The 17,921-nt window shown below is 47.0% G+C and overlaps 1 protein-coding gene across 5 annotated transcripts in view; it reads right to left on the reverse strand.

Annotated features, from left to right (window-relative positions):
* Positions 1-16,285: 16,285 nt before the first annotated feature.
* Positions 16,286-17,921, reverse strand: part of MOB2 (MOB kinase activator 2) — a 164,284-nt gene continuing 162,648 nt past the window's right edge. For all 5 annotated transcript variants that reach the window (XM_054027787.1, XM_054027783.1, XM_054027786.1 and 2 more), the window contains exon 5: positions 16,286-17,514. In XM_054027787.1, the coding sequence (XP_053883762.1) occupies positions 17,210-17,514 (305 nt within the window). In that variant the 3' untranslated portion in view covers positions 16,286-17,209. The remainder of the gene's footprint in view (positions 17,515-17,921) is intronic.

The following is a 17,921-nucleotide window of genomic DNA, read 5'->3' on the forward strand; positions in this document are numbered from 1 at the left end:
GAATCTCACTAGATATGGCCTCCCAGTTTGACAGCCAACTATTGATAACTACTTTTGGAAGACTTCAGAGTGTTTATAAAGGAATCAGAATTCTTTGTGTGAGTTTAAAACTGAAGTTTCACTTTATGAAGAGAGAAGAGGCTCCTGTCTCAGATTTTTGTGGTCCTGACAAACAGGTGCTGCACATCCCTTCTTTCTGCGATCCTATAAAAGGAATATCTTCACATTCCTTAATGAGGGGGAGACATTTGGCTCTTTGAGAAGGCACTCCTGTTGGGTATTTGCCTTTTAAACCAAACAATTCTCAAGATTACAATCTACAGTAGCTTCACCCACAATTCACAATTTAAAACTGCTACCAAACGCTCTATACAAAAACAAAAATCACTACTCAAATTTAAATCTTCTAATATTACATAAAATAACCTATATAGAATATCACAACAAAACAGAAGTTATAAACCTGCAGTCTAGCATCTGGCAGTGGGACCTGGGAGTGATAAGTACTGATTTATGAGAGAGGAGGAGGTATTCTTGCTGACGCTTCTCATGCCTGTCAGTTATTAGGAGAAAGTTTCTTTAATTAGCTTGAATATTTCGCTTAATAAAACAAACAATTAAAAAGAAAGCTATTTTTCTCTAAGCCCCACATCTATGAAAGCACTTAAGTATTTTTTCAATTTTATTAAATACTCAGGCAAGTTTGTAACAACCTAACAAGAATAAATTATAATAATTTTATTGAGGACAATTTTTTCATCAATGTTGAGGATTACTACCTACATGCCCACGTGACAGTCTATGGAGAACTATTCCACATGCTGGTAAAGGCTGGGCACAGCTGGTCTAGAATGCCAGCCAATTAAACTTAACTCCTCTTTAGCCATTTCACTTAAGTTAAAAGCTGCAGCTACTGAATCAATCTCAAACAGCTTTTGGGGACTAGCACAGCGATCTGTTTGGCTGTGTTTGCAGAGATCTGAAACATGCCAACTACAACCATTTTAAAACCCAGTTCTGCCAGACATGGTTTGAAATATCCCCGCCCACTTAGATTAGCAGAAATATGCTAAAGTGAATACTCCGAACACTGACTTCAGTGGAGTTGCAGCTGCATTGAATTTATCGTAGCACGTGGAGGGAAGGAAGAAAAGAGGAGACCCCTGCTCAGGGACCCCATCCCTATAGGGGACAAAGGAGATACCCATCTCAGAATCTCATTTGTGAAATGGTGATAAGAGCAAGAAATCCTGCCCTTGGCTGCTGTCTCTCCTTAGTGATGCACCATCCCTCTGTCATGATGGAATGGGCTAGCTCATCTCTGAGTGGTAAATGACTGGTGCTGTAGCTCCAATTAATTGGCTACATCCTGTGCTCAGCTGTGTGTACACAGTATCTAGTTCCACTAGCCTGGTTCACATCCGGGAGCGGCACTGGAGCAGAGCTACATTAAGATGGATTCAGCCAGAAATGCATAAATCAGTCTTGGACCTGTACAGCATTGAAGGGTTATTGTTCCAGCCAAGGGCTGAGTGCTCCTTGCTCTAGTCAGAAGTGCTGGGAATGGTTTGCTTGCAGATATGTGCCTTGCAAGTGCCCTAATGTAGTCCGAATGGAGTTAAACCTGTCAGTCCCCTGGCTACTCCCACAGCCTCTGCTCACTACCCTGCAAAAAGGAAAAAGCCCTTTTGTTTCTCAGTAGAGAAGATCTCAAACAGAAGTAAGCTCATGAAGACCAACCAAGGAGCAACCACAGAAGACGGTGTCACTGTGATAGGATGTCGCACAGACACGTTGAGAATAGAATGCACTGGAAAGGTGTTCTAGACGAAGATTCACTGAAGGGAATGCATGCCCTGAATGTCCACAAACCACCTTCAGCTGGAATATTAAAAACATCCTCTAGACTCAAAAGACTTCTTGAAAGAATGCCCTGCCTCCAGAATTCTAGTCTAGGCTCTGTAGCTGAGGCGCTGTTTCCTTGCTTTGATCCATAAAGATCTGTATGGTCTGGATCCTAGCTGTGTTACCATTTGTAATTGCACTAGATGCAAAAAAAAGAAAAGGAGATCACTGCAATGGACCAAATGCAGGTGTAATGTTGTCAAGCTGGCTGCCATGTTCTGCACTAGGGGAATCTTCCAGGTAGTCCTTGAGAATTGCACGGTAGGGTGCTTTACAGGAATCCAGTTCAAATGTGGCAAAATACACAGTGTGAAGTCTGTATGTGAAAGGAAAGGATGCAGATGGAGAAGGGCAACCGCTGTCTGAGAATCCTGCAACAGACGACAGTTCGCAAGATCCCCTAGATTATTAATGTATTTATTATGTAGAGGTCACAACTGAGCTCAAGGCCCCATTGTGTTAGGTGCTGTACAGACCTGAAGTAAGGGACCGTCCCTGCCTTAAAGAGGTTACAGTCTAACTAGATAAAACAGACAAGGGCTGGGGGAATGGAACTGGTGTTATGCTCATTTTTACAGGTGGGGAATTGAGGCACAGAGAGACTAAGTGACTTGCCCAAGGTCTCACAGGAATTCTGTAGCAGAACTGAGATTTGAATCCAGATCTTCTGTGTCCCTGCCCAGTGCCCGACTCATAAATGACAAGGCCAGACGGGACCATTGTGATCAAGTAGTCTGACCTCCTGTATAACACAGGCCACAGAACTTTCCCAAAATAATTCCTTTTGAACAAAACAAAACAAATCTTTAGCCTCAAGACCATGCTTCCTCTCTCCCCAATTTCAATTGTCCTAGCATCAGAAGTGTCCTGTTCCCACTGAGCAGGTTGTAGGTGCAGTGGTGTCACTAGCCTCCTTGTGACCAGTGTGCATAGACACCTTAATAGATTCTTCTCCCTTCTCACAACATCACCCTAGCCTAGAGCAGTAGTTCTCAAACTTTAGCAACCCGAGGACACCCATTTTGATTTAAAAATTTTCACAGACCTCCAAACCCCACCCCCACTAGCCCCAGGCCCCACCCCTCCTCTTGCGACCTCTTTCTGCCCCCTCCCCCGAGCGCGACCCATCCCCACTCCTCCCGCCAAGTACCTCCTGCACACTGTTCCCTGGCATGCAAGAGGCACTGGGGGAAAGGGGAGACGTTGTTGATCAGTGGTGCAGGCGGACCCCCTGGAGTACCCTCGCAGATCCCAGTTTGAGAAACGCTGCCCTAGAGTATACCCTGTGTATGCAAAATAAATAAATACGGTACATTCCATCTTTTGACAGCAAAATAGAGCTCTTGTGCCAAGAGTCTGCTGTGATCTTTCTTTCCCCTTCTGTTATGCACCGTTCAAACAAGCTACAGTGTCATTGGAGTGAGAGGATACGGAGGAAGCCTGAGTTCACACCAGCTGGAAAGCAGCCTTCCTGTTGTACAGTAACACATTAAAAACAAACAACCAGAGGCACTGTGATTCTTCAGCACAGGCCAGACACCATTTTCTATGTGTGGAACAAGCAAAATAAACAAGGAGTCCGGTGGCACCTTAAAGACTAACAGATTTATTTGGGCATAAGATTTCATGGGTAAAAAAAACCTCACTTCTTCAGATGTCCAAATAAATCTGTTAGTCTTTAAGGTGCCACCGGACTCCTTGTTTTTGTGGATGCATACTAACACGGTTACCTCCTGAAGCAAAATAAAACAACTCTCTACAAACTATCCAAGCCATTTATCTGAGTAGCACCTGGATCAGAAATGAACACTAATAACAGATAATTAACCTGTTAAAATGGATTTTCTAATCTCCCTTCTCCAGCTGCAATTCAGCATTTGCCTTCATTAGGGAGATTATAATAAAGCAGGAAGGGTTGCTAAGAATCCCAGGCACATTCCTTACTTTCTTATTTTGAGCAGTAAATACCCCCATATGATTGCCCTGATTTACATGGTCACCATCCTGTTATTAAATCCAAGCTGTGCTGTGGTGGGGCAGAGAAGGGGTGGGCTCTGGTTCACACCAACCCATGAACGTACACAAATGTCAGTGTCTGAGGCTATGGCTACACTACAGCTTAAGTTGACATCAGTTATGTTGCTCAGTGGTGGGAATTAGCCACCCCCCCGAGTGACATAACATGCCAACTTAAGCACCGGTGTGCATAGCTACCACCACATGCAGGGGCTGGAGTAATTAAGCTCTCTCCTGTTGGCTTAGAGCAGCTATACTAGAGATCTTACAGCAGCACTGCTGTAAGCATAGCCTGTTACATTATCAGGTTGCTGACCGCTGGGTCTCCTTCCTGCCCCAAGCCTGCAAAGCCGGCAGGTTGCAGGCTGCAGGGACCTAGTGCTCCCTTTATGTTCTGAACACTGAAAGAACATTAATGACAAAGTGTATTAATCATAGTTCGCTGCAGTCATTGGGACTCTTTCCACTGACATGAACGGGCTATGAATCAGGACCTGGATGAGCTATCTTTTAGCTAAGGCCTTTCTAGCAGTGTTCACTTTGAGGGCTTTATGTGCGTTAACAAAGGCCTGGGCTACACACACTAGCTGATTTAACTAAAGGCTCATCTGCATGAGAAAGTTGCACTGGTTTTAATCTGTTTTAAAAAGGATTTAGTTAAATCAGTGACAAAGTCTGTTTAGAGGCTCTTATTAGGAAATGTATGTGTGCTTTCCTGAAAATTTTATTTCTTTGAGCAATAAAGTCCACAGATCCATTCTAATGGGTACGTCAGCCAGCTTGCAAGCAGAACAAGACTTGTCAGGCACTGGCAGCTGGGGAATGCCCTGCCCCCCTCAATTTCCCTCTAGTTGAGGCTGCTCCCACATCCAGGGTAATTCAAATCTACTTTCCTAATTTACCGACTGTGAAATATACTTTGAGAAAAAAACGCTGCAATTTTTCATCTTGTAGAACTTGGTAAATTCCATCTAATGACAATAAACCCAAATCCTTGGGTGTCAATTTCCACCTCTATTCTGGATGATCTATTTGTCTCCAGGAAATTTTCAGGTGAGCACCAACACATTTTGTTTTTGTGTGTTCATCATGCCAAAGCCTACACATCCATGACAATCAGATTTTCGTAGCACTGTGCCTGTAGGGTAGAAGCAGGCTCGTTCTTTAAACATGGACACACAAAAATGAGGTGTAGTCTTTATCCTCCATCTTCTCCTGAGCACTAAAGCATGGAGAAGATTTCTGCGCGCGCGCACACACACACACACAGAGAGACAAAAAGGCCTTGGCTAAAGATGACAAATACCTACAATTTTGATGACTTCATATATTGATGGCTATGAAGCTGCCTAGCAGATCTCAGTACAGGAGACATGACTTCTCTATCCTGAGCTGTCAGTGCTTCTAAGGACTGGACTTTGATGCTTAGAATCATAGACGATTAGGGTTGGAAGAGACCTCAGGAGGTCATCTAGTCCAACCCCCTGCTCAAAGCAGGACCAACACCAACTAAATCATCCCAGCCAGGGCTTTGTCAAGCCGGGCCTTAAAAACCTCTAAGGAAGGAGATTCCACCACCTCCCTCGGTAACCCATTCCAGTGCTTCACCACCCTCCTAGTGAAATAGTGTTTCCTAATATCCAACCTAGACCTTCCCCATTGCAACTTGAGACCATTGCTCCTTGTTCTGTCATCTGCCACCACTGAGAACAGCCTAGCTCCATCCTCTTTGAAACCAACCTTAACAGCAGAAGAATATTTCTTGGCTTGACTTGGGGAATGAACATAATGACAGATGTGAGGACTACCCATCTGAATTAAAAGTACAGTACCGGATCTCATAAACTCATCTGTTTGGAGATAGTGGCTACCAGGAGGTCTGCTCTAATGGATGGGAACTGTAATAACTCATCCTGCAGGAGTTCTATCTGGGTTCTCTTGTAAGGAGCAGAATGAGGTTCCAGGTTCAGGCTCTATGGCCTTGTGGGGCTGGAATAAGGTCTGTAACTCTAACGAAGGACTTTGTATAAAACTTCCTCAAATACGCAGATAACAGTAGCCTACAGTGACTTGACCTTTTTGTTTGGACACCTAGATGCAGGCCCCCCGGAGGGAACTTAATGCTATGTTTCAACTTATTCAACATGGTAGTTATGCTATGGACTTTGCACCATGCACTAGACCAGGGGTCAGCAACCTTTCAAAGAAGAGGAGCCATTTTTTTGTTTTTGTCTTTGACCAGAATATTTCGAGAGCCGCATCACACGCAAAGCTACTTGTAGAGTTAGAATTTATCAACTAATAATAATTGAACACATTAAAGTTATTACTACTCACCAATATTTTCAATGCAACTAGAATCTAGGTGCGTCAGCGAGGACTGTACCAGACTGCCCACAGCCTGGGTATGTAGCCGCAGTATTAAACCAGGCTGGGTCCATGCTGCTGCATCTTCACTGATATCTTTAGCCAGGGGAGCTAGATTAAAGCTAGCAGAGCTGCAATCACATTTCTGAGTGCAATGTAGGCACCTCCTGCGTTTGTACAGCACCTAGCACAATGGGAACCTGATCTCAGTTGGGCCTACTGATGTTACTGACATACAAATAAGTTTGGACCCATCTCTCCTGCAAATACTTGCATTCAGATTTGGGTTTGTTAAAATGCATTTGCTACAGGGGCTGCAGTGAGGCTCTGAATAAGGCCAGTATTCTGGTAGGGGGGTCACAGTAAAATATGTGCGATTCCTAAGGGATGATTGGTCTCTGCCCTTCTAATAACTACACCCGTGCTGCGGTGGATTATGTGCTTATGAGAACCTCACCCTGGCTTTGTATCAGACTCCGAATCCCCCATATGCAAACCTCCCACCTCTTCTCTGCTTTGTATCCAGGGAAGACTGGCACCCAGCAGGACTGGGTACAGAGGGGGTGTGGGTCTGGGAGGGAGTTTGGTGTAGGAAGGGATTCTGACATAGGGCTTTTTAAAGACACCATAATAGAGGCCCAACTTCAATGTATACCCCAAATTAAGAAACACAGTAAAAGGACTAAAAAAGAGCCACCGTGGCTTAACAACCATGTAAAAGAAGCAGTGAGAGATAAAAAGGCTTCCTTTAAAAAGTGGAAGTCAAATCCTAGTGAGGCAAATAGAAAGGAGCATAAACGCTGCCAAATTAAGTGCAAGAATGTAATAAGAAAAGCCAAAGAGGAGTTTGAAGAATGGCTAGCCAAAAACTCCAAAGGTAATAACAAAATGTTTTTTAAAGTACATCAGAAGCAGGAAGCCTGCTAAACAACCAGTGGGGCCCCTTGATGATCGAGATACAAAAGGAGCGCTTAAAGACGATAAAGTCATTGCGGAGAAACTAAATGGATTCTTTGCTTCAGTCTTCACGGCTGAGAATGTTAGGGAGCAGGGCCGGCTTTAGCAAGAGTGGGGCCCGATTCCTGGGGGCGGGGCTTGCTGCAATCCCCGCCCCCAGGAATCGAGCCGCACTCCGGCCATGTTTGCCAGGCTTGGGTCCGGCCCAGAGCCCCTTGGCGGCCGGAGCCAAGCCGCGACGCGGGGGCTGGGCGGGGGGGCCAGAGCTGTGCTGAGGGGGCCGGGCCGGGAGGCCGGACCCAAAGCCGCGCTGCGGGGGCCGGGCCGGGGGGCTGGAGCCGAAGCCGCGCCACGGGGGCCGGGCCGGGCGGCCAAAGCCGCGCCGCGGGGGCCGGGCCCAAAGCAGCGCCGCAGGGGCCGGGCCGGACGGCCGGACCCGAAGCCGCGCGGGCCGGGCCGGACGGCCGGACCCGAAGCCGCGCCGCGGGGGCCAGAGCCAAAGCCACGCCGCGGGTTGGGCTGGAGCCGCACCGCGGGCCAGAACCGGGACCGGACTAGGCCGTGCCTCCCCGGAGCCCTTCTCGCGCCCCCCACCACCCCGGGTTATCTGGTGCTGCCTGCCCGCCCCTGCTTCTTTTCAGCCTTCCCGCGAACCTCTGATTCGCGGGAAGCAGGGGAGGGGGAGGAGCAGGGAGCGGAGTATTCAGGGGAGGGGAGGAGGGGGAAGTGAGCTGGGGGCAGGGTGGAGAGCTGCGGCGCGGGGCCCTCTTAGCGTGGGGCCCAATTCAGCCGAATCGGGTGAATCGGCCTAAAGCCGGCCCTGTTAGGGAGATTCCCAAACCTGAGCTGGCTTTTGTAGGTGACAAATCTGAGGAACTGTCATGGATTGAAGTGTCACGAGAGGAGGTTTTGGAATTAATTGATAAACTTAACATTAACAAGTCACCGGGGCCAGATGGCATTCATCCAAGAGTTCTGAAAGAACTCAAATGTGAAGTTGCGGAACTGTTAACTAAGGTTTGTAACTGTCCTTTAAATCGGCTTCTATACCCAATGACTGGAAGTTAGATAATGTAACGCCAATATTTAAAAGGGGCTCTAGAGGTGATCCCGGCAATTACAGACCGATAAGTCTAACATCTGTATCGGGCAAATTAGTTGAAACAATAGTTAAGAATAAAATTGTCTGACACATAGAAAAACAAACTGTTGAGCAATAGTCAACATGGTTTCTGTAAAGGGAAATCGTGTCTTACTAATCTATTAGAATTCTTTGAAGGGGTCAACAAACATGTGGACAAGGGGGATCCAGTGGATATAGTGTACTTAGATTTCCAGAAAGCCTTTGACAAGGTCCCTCACCAAAGGCTCTTATGTAAATTAAGCTGCCATGGGATAAAAGGGAAGGTCCTTTCATGGACTGAGAACTGGTTAAAAGACAGGGAACAAAGGGTAGGAATAAATGGTAAATTCTCAGAATGGAGAGGGGTAACTAGTGGTGTTCCCCAAGGGTCAGTTCTCGGACCGATCCTATTCAACTTATTCATAAATGATCTGGAGAAAGGGGTAAACAGTGAGGTGGCAAAGTTTGCAGATGATACTAAACTGCTCAAGATAGTTAAGTACAAAGCAGACTGTGAAGAACTTCAAAAAGATCTCACAAAACTAAGTGATTGGGCAACAAAATGGCAAATGAAATTTAATGTGGATAAATGTAAAGTAATGCACATTGGAAAAAATAACCCCAACTATACATACAATATGATGGGGGCTAATTTAGCTACAACAAGTCAGGAAAAAGATCTTGGAGTCATGGATAGTTCTCTGAAAATGTCCACGCAGTGTGCAGAGGCGGTCAAAAAAGCAAACAGGATGTTAGGAATCATTAAAAAGGGGATAGAGAATAAGACTGAGAATATATTATTGCCCTTATATAAATCGATGGTATGCCCACATCTTGAATACTGCGTACAGATGTGGTCTCCTCATCTCAAAAAAGATATATTGGCATTAGAAAAGGTTCAGAAAAGGGCAACTAAAATGATTAAGGGTTTGGAACGGGTCCCATATGAGGAGAGATTAAAGAGGCTAGGACTCTTCAGCTTGGAAAAGAGGAGACTAAGGGGGGATATGATAGAGGTATATAAAATCATGAGTGATGTGGAGAAAGTGGATAAGGAAAAGTTATTTACTTATTCCCATAATACAAGAACTAGGGGTCATCAAATGAAATTAATAGACAGCAGGTTTAAAACAAATAAAAGGAAGTTCTTCTTCACGCAGAGCACAGTCAACTTGTGGAACTCCTTACCTGAGAAGGTTGTGAAGGCTAGGACTATCACAGAGTTTAAAAGAGAACTGGATAAATTCATGGTGGTTAAGTCCATTAATGGCTATTAGCCAGGCTGGGTAAGGAATGGTGTCCCTAGCCTCTGTCTGTCAGACGATGGAGATGGATGGCAGGAGAGAGATCACTTGATCATTGCCTGTTAGGTTCACTCCCTCTGGGGCAGCTGGCATTGGCCACTGTCGGTAGACAGGATACTGGGCTAGATGGACCTTTGGTCTGACCCGGTACGGCCTTTCTTATGTTCTTATGAGGCAAGGGGCTGGGGTGCGGCAGGGGGTGCGAGGTGCAGGTTCTGGCTGGGAGGCGCTTACCACAGGTGGCTCCAGGCTGGCGATGCAGCAGAGCTCAGCAGGCTGCCTGCCTGCCTTGGCCCCACACTGTTCCCGGAAGCGGCCGGCTGCTGGCATGTCTCTGTGTGTGGTCCCTGGGGGAAGGGAGGGGTGAAGTGCCTCTGCGTGCTGCCCCTGCCCCCAGCACCGTCCCCGCAGCTCCCATTGGCCACAAACCGGCCAATGGGAGCTGCAGGGGCGGTGACTGCAGGCACAGGCAGCACACAGAGACTCGCTAGCCCCCTCCCCCCAAGGAGCTGCAGAGATGTGCCAGCAGCCGGCCGCAATGTGGGGCCAGGGCAGGCAGGCAGCCTGATAAGCCCTGCTGTGCTGCCAGCCGGGAGCCACCTGTGGTAAGCGCCTCCTGGCCAGAGCCTGCACCTCACACGCTCTCCCACTCCCAGCCTGAGCCTCCATCTCACACTGCCTCAAAAAACAGCTGCCCGCAAGGGGGCAGCCAAAGAGACGCATGCAGTTCCTGAGGTTGCCAACCCCCCACACTAAGGTCCACAACAGCACTCATCACTTCATCCTAATATCCATTTTAAACTTGTCTGGTCCCAGATGGAAGATTGGCTTTGCAGTAGCAGACCTCCCCTGTGAGCTAGAGGCAGTGGAAGGTCAAGGGTTAGGTGAAGCAGACCTGAGAACCAGAGCCTCTTCAGCCAGGAAGGCCTGCACAGTAGCACGCTGCTCTCTTGTTCTCATATTTCGCATTGTTCCGGGGTGCTGTGGGAGAGATGGAAAGAAAAAATCTCTGCTTTGGGAACAGTCATTCATTCCAGGTCCTAGCACATGGCGAGGCTATAGGACATGTTGTTGCTGTGTCCAGATGCAGAGAGGTCAATCACCAGCCCATCCAATTGACTTACAGTATATCAGGATATTTCTGGGTACAGATTTACACTCTTCAATCCAATTCTGTCTTGATCTGAAGTAGCTGCTGGATGTTTTCATTCATGTCATGGCATTTCTATGTGTTGCTTGGTATGGGGAATGAGACCAAGCTGTTCCTGTGGTTCTTGCACAGTTGGGTACTCTCTGTGGACAGTGTCCTGTCACCTTGTTTTGACCAAAGAGACATTTGCTCCGAAACGGAAAGAAGCTCCATTCTGGAGCTAATTCCAGCTTGAGCTGGTTGGGAGTCATGCAGATCGCTGTGGAGGACAGCTGCTGCTCTCACCTCAGCACCCTGCCTGCATTTGTTCTAGGCACCATTGGCAAAGACTTATTTTCTCCTGTTATTTCAGGGACTAACTCACCTTGCCATGTGATCTCTGTTCTTGTCTATAATGTCCTGTTAGGACTGTAAGTGGACACCTCTGATGCCTCAGCAATAACTTCTACTTTCCCCTGTAGCACTAACAGAATTGAGCACTGATTTGAGAAAGAGATTTATATCCCACTATCGTTCTCAGGGAGAAGGCCTTAGGCCATGGGGTTTCTAGATTGAGTGTCACCAATCTGCCCACCCTTGTTAGCAATGCTTGTGGAGAGGCACATCATGTGTAGGAGAACACGGCTGTCTATTTTTTTCCTATAATGTCACCGGAGAGTTTTCCTACTGAAGAGACGGGCTCTAATGTGATGCTTGCCTGGATGGACTTGGCTCCCCGTGAAGGGCTTGCATAGTGAGGTGGCCGCTCTTCCAGGTAAAAAACACCCCCAATTCTAAGTTCCTGAGCAATACAGAACTTTGGTAATGTTACCATGATGTGTTTGGACTGGTGCACATGGAGGAATCTTCTGGCTTTACAGGGTGGAAGCCAGGAGTGGAGAAGGTTAGAAAGAAAGAAAAATGAGGGGCCAAAAAGCCCCCATATTGTCTGCTTGTTCTTTCACAGCTGGCCAGCTGAGATGAAGCATGGCAATCTGCAACAGAAGCTGAGGGCAATAACCTGCACACTAGGGAATAGTGACCCACAGCAGCAGGGAAGGACAGCCCAACACTTTTCCTGTCATTTAGGTATGGTAGAAAATCCTTTTGTTCCACCTTCACGAGTACAAAAAGGGATATATAGCTATAGCTTGTCTAGGGTGGCTACAGGCCTCCTAAGTGTGGTTTCACAGTCCTTTGCCTGATGGGGGTATATATTTGATCAAATAATATATATTAAAACACTAACTCTGGGTTGGACAGCTGCCCTCTTTCCCTGAGGAGGAATCCCATTTTGGGGGTCTGTGGATGCCTAGTGGAGTCAGTAGCTAGCTCCGGCCTGGGTTTTTCCCCAGCACTGAGCTGCCAGGCTGCATTCTGTGAAGCTGAGGATGGGAGCTGGATGCTGATTTTATTAATTCATTTAGCTCCTTTTGGGGAGTTTGTCCCCATAATTCTGCTTCAGAGAATGGTCGAAAAATATTTCAAGTGACTAGCTATCACCCTGTCCTCAAAGAGGCTGGGTTTATTGTCTCCCCTCCTCTGCATGGGTTTCTCAAGGAAGGCACTGGTTGGGGCTTCAAGATTGAGCTCCCTCAACTCTCTGTCTTCTCTTGTGCATGGAATCCACTTGGTCTGCTCTTTCGGCGGAGGTCGCAGCTTGGGATATCACTAGAGATCAGCTGGAAGGTCTGTGAAGAGGTGATATCAGGAGGAGAGAGAGCTGACCTTGAAAGCCTCAGGCTGTGTCCTCCATCCGTGGCTGGAGATGGCAACTGAGCTCCACAGGCAAGAGTGAAGGCTCTAGGGACTTAGGCATGAACTTCCATCTGACACACTTCCCTCATGGAAATGGTCTGTTCGTGCCTAGAAGCAGTTTTTCCAATCCTGTCTGGCTACTTTCCTGTGAGCAGCAGCAGCCTGACCCCAGAGCTGGTTGAGCTCCCCAAGGAGAGAGAGACCTTTCTTTTGATTCTAGCTTTTCTAGCCTAGATCCATCCTTGAAGCAGCACATACCTCAGAGAAGGGCAAGTGGAACTGTGAGGACAATGTCATCAAAAGGCAGAGATGGCTAGGACCAAATTGTTATTAGGGAGAAGTGTGAAATTCTCCTCCATAAACTGCTACAGCAGGGAGGTGTGGCTGAGTTGCTGACTGCTGGTGAGGCAGATAAAATTAGCAGGAACTTCCGGAGGTTAGATGCAGCCTACTGCCAGTGCCTGACAGGTCTGATTCTGCCCCAAGCTTCAAGCAGATGGGAATGTCTCAGTCCAATGGCTCTGTGGACCTTACCATACAGAAGGCTTTTGTTTAATTGTAGTTTAAGTTGGTAAGGAACTGGCATAACCTTATAGATAGAAGGTGCTTTTAAACCAAGGTAAGTGTCTACATGGGCTTGCCTACAATGCTTTTAAGACACCAGTACAAGTTTCCTCTTAGGTAGAAGAGAAATTTAATCCCATGCTAGACATAGGGAAATTCAAGCAGAATGGGTGAAGTCAACAGAAGCTTTGCCCTAACTTTGATGAATGCAGAACTGGACTCTAACACCTACATATTCAAAGCTGACCAGTGATTTGGGGCACCCAACTCAACACTTTTATAGCTTTTGATTGTCAGAGGGTGGATGCTCAGCACTTTCTGAAAATCAGGTCCCTTTAAGGGGTGTCTCAGGTTGGGCTCTCAAAAATGGTAGTCCCCCAAATTACTGTTTACTTTTGAGAAGCTGGCTCTAGCTAACTTGCCCAGAGGTTAGGGGGGAAGCCAGGATGAGAATTGAGAAATTCTTAGTTCTCACTTTTGTACTCTGTACTGCTGCTCTCCTACCAGTAGATCGCAATTGAAGACCATGATACGTTTAACACTGTTTAGTCATCTGCCTTTAATGGGAGGATGGTTTTTTGTTTAAATGGGGCTAGGTGATGTCATGGGCTTATGCATTAATATTTAGCAGCTTTCTAACTTTTGTAAAGGCACTAAATCAATGAATTCCTAACATACCCTGTGTCCTACTGAACCAGCTTACTGGTTAGAAGCAACTGTCTGATGCTAACTATCCATAGCAGATGTCTCCCCTTCACATAGGCAGGGTACTGTACATCAGGGCAGAGGCTTTCCCTTTAGATTAAGGGCAGTCACTAGCCTTCTGTCCCTGACCTTGAGCAGGTACAGTATTGTGGGAAATCTACCCCTAGCATACAGGGCCGGCTCTAGGTTTTTTGCTGCCCCAAGCAAAAATTGTTTTGGCTGCCCCCCACCCCAGCCCTGGGCTCTCCCCCCTGCCCCCAACTACACCCTCCTGCTGCCCCAGCCCCGGGTCACTGGTAACTTGCTCCCAGGGCGGGTCATTCAGCAGGAATTTTGGATGTGCACAGAATACAGACAGGATTGGTTCCCATATGGTTACAGAACTGCAGTAAAATGGAACAATTTTCAGCTTGTACGATTAGAGGATATCGGGATGCATATTATAACTGTCCTACATAAATGAGGAAAAGTTGAGGTGCCTTTATTATTCTTTTGTTCCATTCTTTGTTTCTATGGGGAATTTGCCAATGCAATATCACGGTCTTCCTTTTAAACAAATAAAATTAAAACTTAAAAAAAAGGCAATGGCTGTTGAAAATAGAAATCCCAGTCCTAATAACCACTGGGAAGCATTTCTTGCTCAATTTATTCTACTTTTTCTACAGCAAGTTACAGTGGATCAGTATATTTGATTTGGGGGAAATGAAGTAACAGCTGCCCTAATTGAGCTTAAGCACTCCGGAATTTTGAGGGTGTTCAAATCTGGAAAAGAAAAGTCAATTTCTGCTTCCATGGCTCAGAAGTGTAAATCCTCCTACGTGCCTGGTACTGTATCTAAAGCTGCCCAGTCTAGTAGAGCTCCCCTCCCTTACTTTTCATTTTAAATTCTAGTGGGATCCATGTACCTCCCTTGCTAGGCTTCAGATAGAGAGGGGCACTGTCCATTTAGTTCACCCAATTCTTCCTTTGGGGGAGAGCCCAGAGCTGGGGCAGCAGGGGGTGCGGGTGGGGGCCAGAGCTGGGGCGGCAGAGGATGCGGGGGGGAAGAGCCCAGAGCTGGGGTGGCAGAGGGTGTGGCGGAGGGGGAGGGGGGAGAGCCCAGGGCTGGGGCGGCAGGAGGTGTGGGTGGGGGCCAGAGCTGGGGCAGCAGCAGGGGTGCGGGGGGGAAGAGCCCAGAGCTGGGGTGGCAGAGGGTGTGGGAGGGGGGGAGGGGGGAGAGCCCAGGGCTGGGGCAGCAGGAGGTGTGGGTGGGGGCCAGAGCTGGGGCAGCAGCGGGGGTGCGGGGGGGGGGGGGGGAAGAGCCCAGAGCTGGGGAGGCAGGGGGTGCGGGCCAGAACTGGGGCGGCAGAGAGTGCGAGCAGGGAAGAGTCCAGGGCTGGGGCAACACAGGAGTGAGGGGGGAGCCCAGGGCTGGGGTGGGGGGGCGGCAAAATTGCAGGTGTCAGTTCCATACTCCTTCCCCCTCCCTTTCCTGTTACTAGCGGCCAAGGGAATGCTGGGAAATGTAGTTCTTTCTCTGCTCCAGGGCTGGCTCTATAGGCAGGGAGCTAATGAAGGAACTACAGCTCCCAGGGCCCCCTGTTGGTTCTCAGCTCCCATGCTGGATTCTTGTGCCCCTCCAAATATGCCGCCCCAAGCAATTGCTTGCTTTGCTGGTGCCTAGAGCCGGCCCTGCTGGCATATCATGGCATTTCTGAACATATAGCTGTCCAGTAGACAGGGTTGTGAAAGTTTATGCTCAAGGTAGCCCTAATAGATCAGCCCCTACCTTAACTTCAAAATGGCCACCATTTTAATGACACCAAGCAGTGCCTGAATGTCCCTTGAAGCTAGCAATTATTGGTCCAATAGCTGCTCTGTTTGTATAATATGGTGCAAAAAAAGGGAGTATATACAAAAGAACGATGTTTGCAACAGCCTCGTTAAGGTATAAGATTGAGTATATCTTAAGCTGACACCTTCCCTGAACTGCTTAATAAGGTTACTGCTCTCTCCAACTCCCACCTCAAGACTTCTGCCACAGTGCCAACAAGAAACTAGCCAAGCAACAGGTGAGAAGTCTTTATGTAATTAGAAACAATATGCAGACTGGAGATGAAAGTGTGCATGTGCATGAAAAGTGTATATCCCTCGTCCCCACTACTTTTGAGATTGCAAACTGTTCAGCACAGGTCCTGTACAAACAGGTATATGTAGTTCTTACCGCACTGCAGCCCCCTCTGTGTGTACTTGATTATATTATGGCAGCAATGCATAAAATGAACAAAATACAATGTATGGGATGGAAAATAGCAGTTTTTTTTAAAGTTGGTTGACATTATCCTTTCAAAATTAGACTCTGTGCAGGGAGCTAGCCAGGCTAACAGTTTCCCATGCACTCACCTAGCAAACCATCTCTGCATCTTTTAAGCAAACATTTAGTGATTTGTGTCGCTGCAGACAAAAACAAGGCTCGTGCCTGATAGAATTTTTTTTTATTATTATTGAACAGATGAACTAAAAATAAGCCAACAATATAATTTTATGCCAACAGCCATCTCTCTATCACAGCCGGTGACTGACTCAGTGCACCCTTCTCCCCCTGGCCCCCTTTTCTATGGGAAGTAAATGGTGGTGGCTCTTACAGTCCCCAATGATCTCACTACTATTATTCCTGGATGTGTGCCTGGGACGGGAGGGGCAGAGAAACAAGTATATGTATTTTGTTGGAGCAACAAGCAGAAAGGCTTGTGGATCCTCTTGCAGGTTCATAGACAGATGAAGAATCACACCCATTACATTTGTAGCAAGCCCCTGCAGTCAAGCCAGGCATCTCTTCTTCCCATTATAAGCCAGCAAAGGGCAAGATGCAATTGACTGGGGACTCTATGTAAAATTGGGAGGGGGAGTCTATGTAAAAACCAAACCCCAAAACAAAATCTGCATTTAAGCCACTTCAAAGTAAAAGTCACTTCTTATAACATAATATATAATTTTAAAATGGCAGTACCACCATCCTAGAAAGACAGAAGGGCTTGCACTCAAGACTGAAGAAAAAGGACCAAAAAAAAAAAAAAAGAGAAACAGCAGCCCAACTCAAAAACCTGGTTCTTCTCTAAAAACAGCATTCGTCAGCCATCTGACAGGGGGAAAAGAAAGAAGGAACAGGAGGAAAACAATAAAAGAAGATTGGTGCAACTTCTCACCAGATGGTGCATTAACAAAAGCTCCGTACAGTCCCATACGACTACACGTCCTGTGGTGGCAGCATAATTGCTTAAACTTTCATCGCTGTGTATGTCTGTATATATATATATATATATGCACATATACATACACACACATATATAGAATATATAATATTGTTTTTATGTTAATGTTAGTTTCGCGCCATAGGAAGGCTCATCTCTCCTTCACGTGGTTCTGTGCTCCTGCGCTGCTGTTGCCGCTCCCATTACTACTGCTCCCGCTGCCGCTGCTGCAGAGGATCTCTGTGAGGTCATCCATGATGGTGGTTTCTTTAGGGTCCACCAGGTTGAACTCCCTGATGAATAGGATGAAGTGTGTGTAGAGTGTATTTAAGTGTCCATGCAGCTCCAGTGCCAAAGTCTCCTTAAAGTGGGAGGAGTAGATGTGGGCCAGCACATGGAACAGATATTTGCAAATCTTCTTCACTAAGGACTCAAAGGAGTTGGGGAATTCTTTGCCTGTGAAGAGGAGAGAAAGAAAACCTGAGACACACAGATAGTGCTAGGTGATCAAATCCATCGTTTCAGCCTAGGGGAAGCATCTGTCCCTGCCAACGTGCAGACTGGTGCAACTTATTTCTTTTTAAAAGGCAGGCTATGGTCTTTAAAGCAGTAAAGGAGAAGCAGGATTTAAGTGGATGGAGCCCATCAGTCAAAAGTGCCGTTCCTGATTCCCCTTCCAGGGCTGCCAACTCTTGCAAGTTTATTAGGAAGCAAATAAACCCCAAAATTTATTATTTTTAATATCTCAATTTTGGGGGCCACAACTCCAGTGAAACCTAGCAGACATCTCCTTATCTGCCTGCCCACCCTCCTCAGTTGTAACTGCACTTCCGCTCCACCTCCCAATTTTTCAGTCCACATGT

This window comes from Malaclemys terrapin, chromosome 4 (assembly GCF_027887155.1).
Source record: "Malaclemys terrapin pileata isolate rMalTer1 chromosome 4, rMalTer1.hap1, whole genome shotgun sequence".
Taxonomy (NCBI): Eukaryota; Metazoa; Chordata; order Testudines; family Emydidae; genus Malaclemys; species Malaclemys terrapin.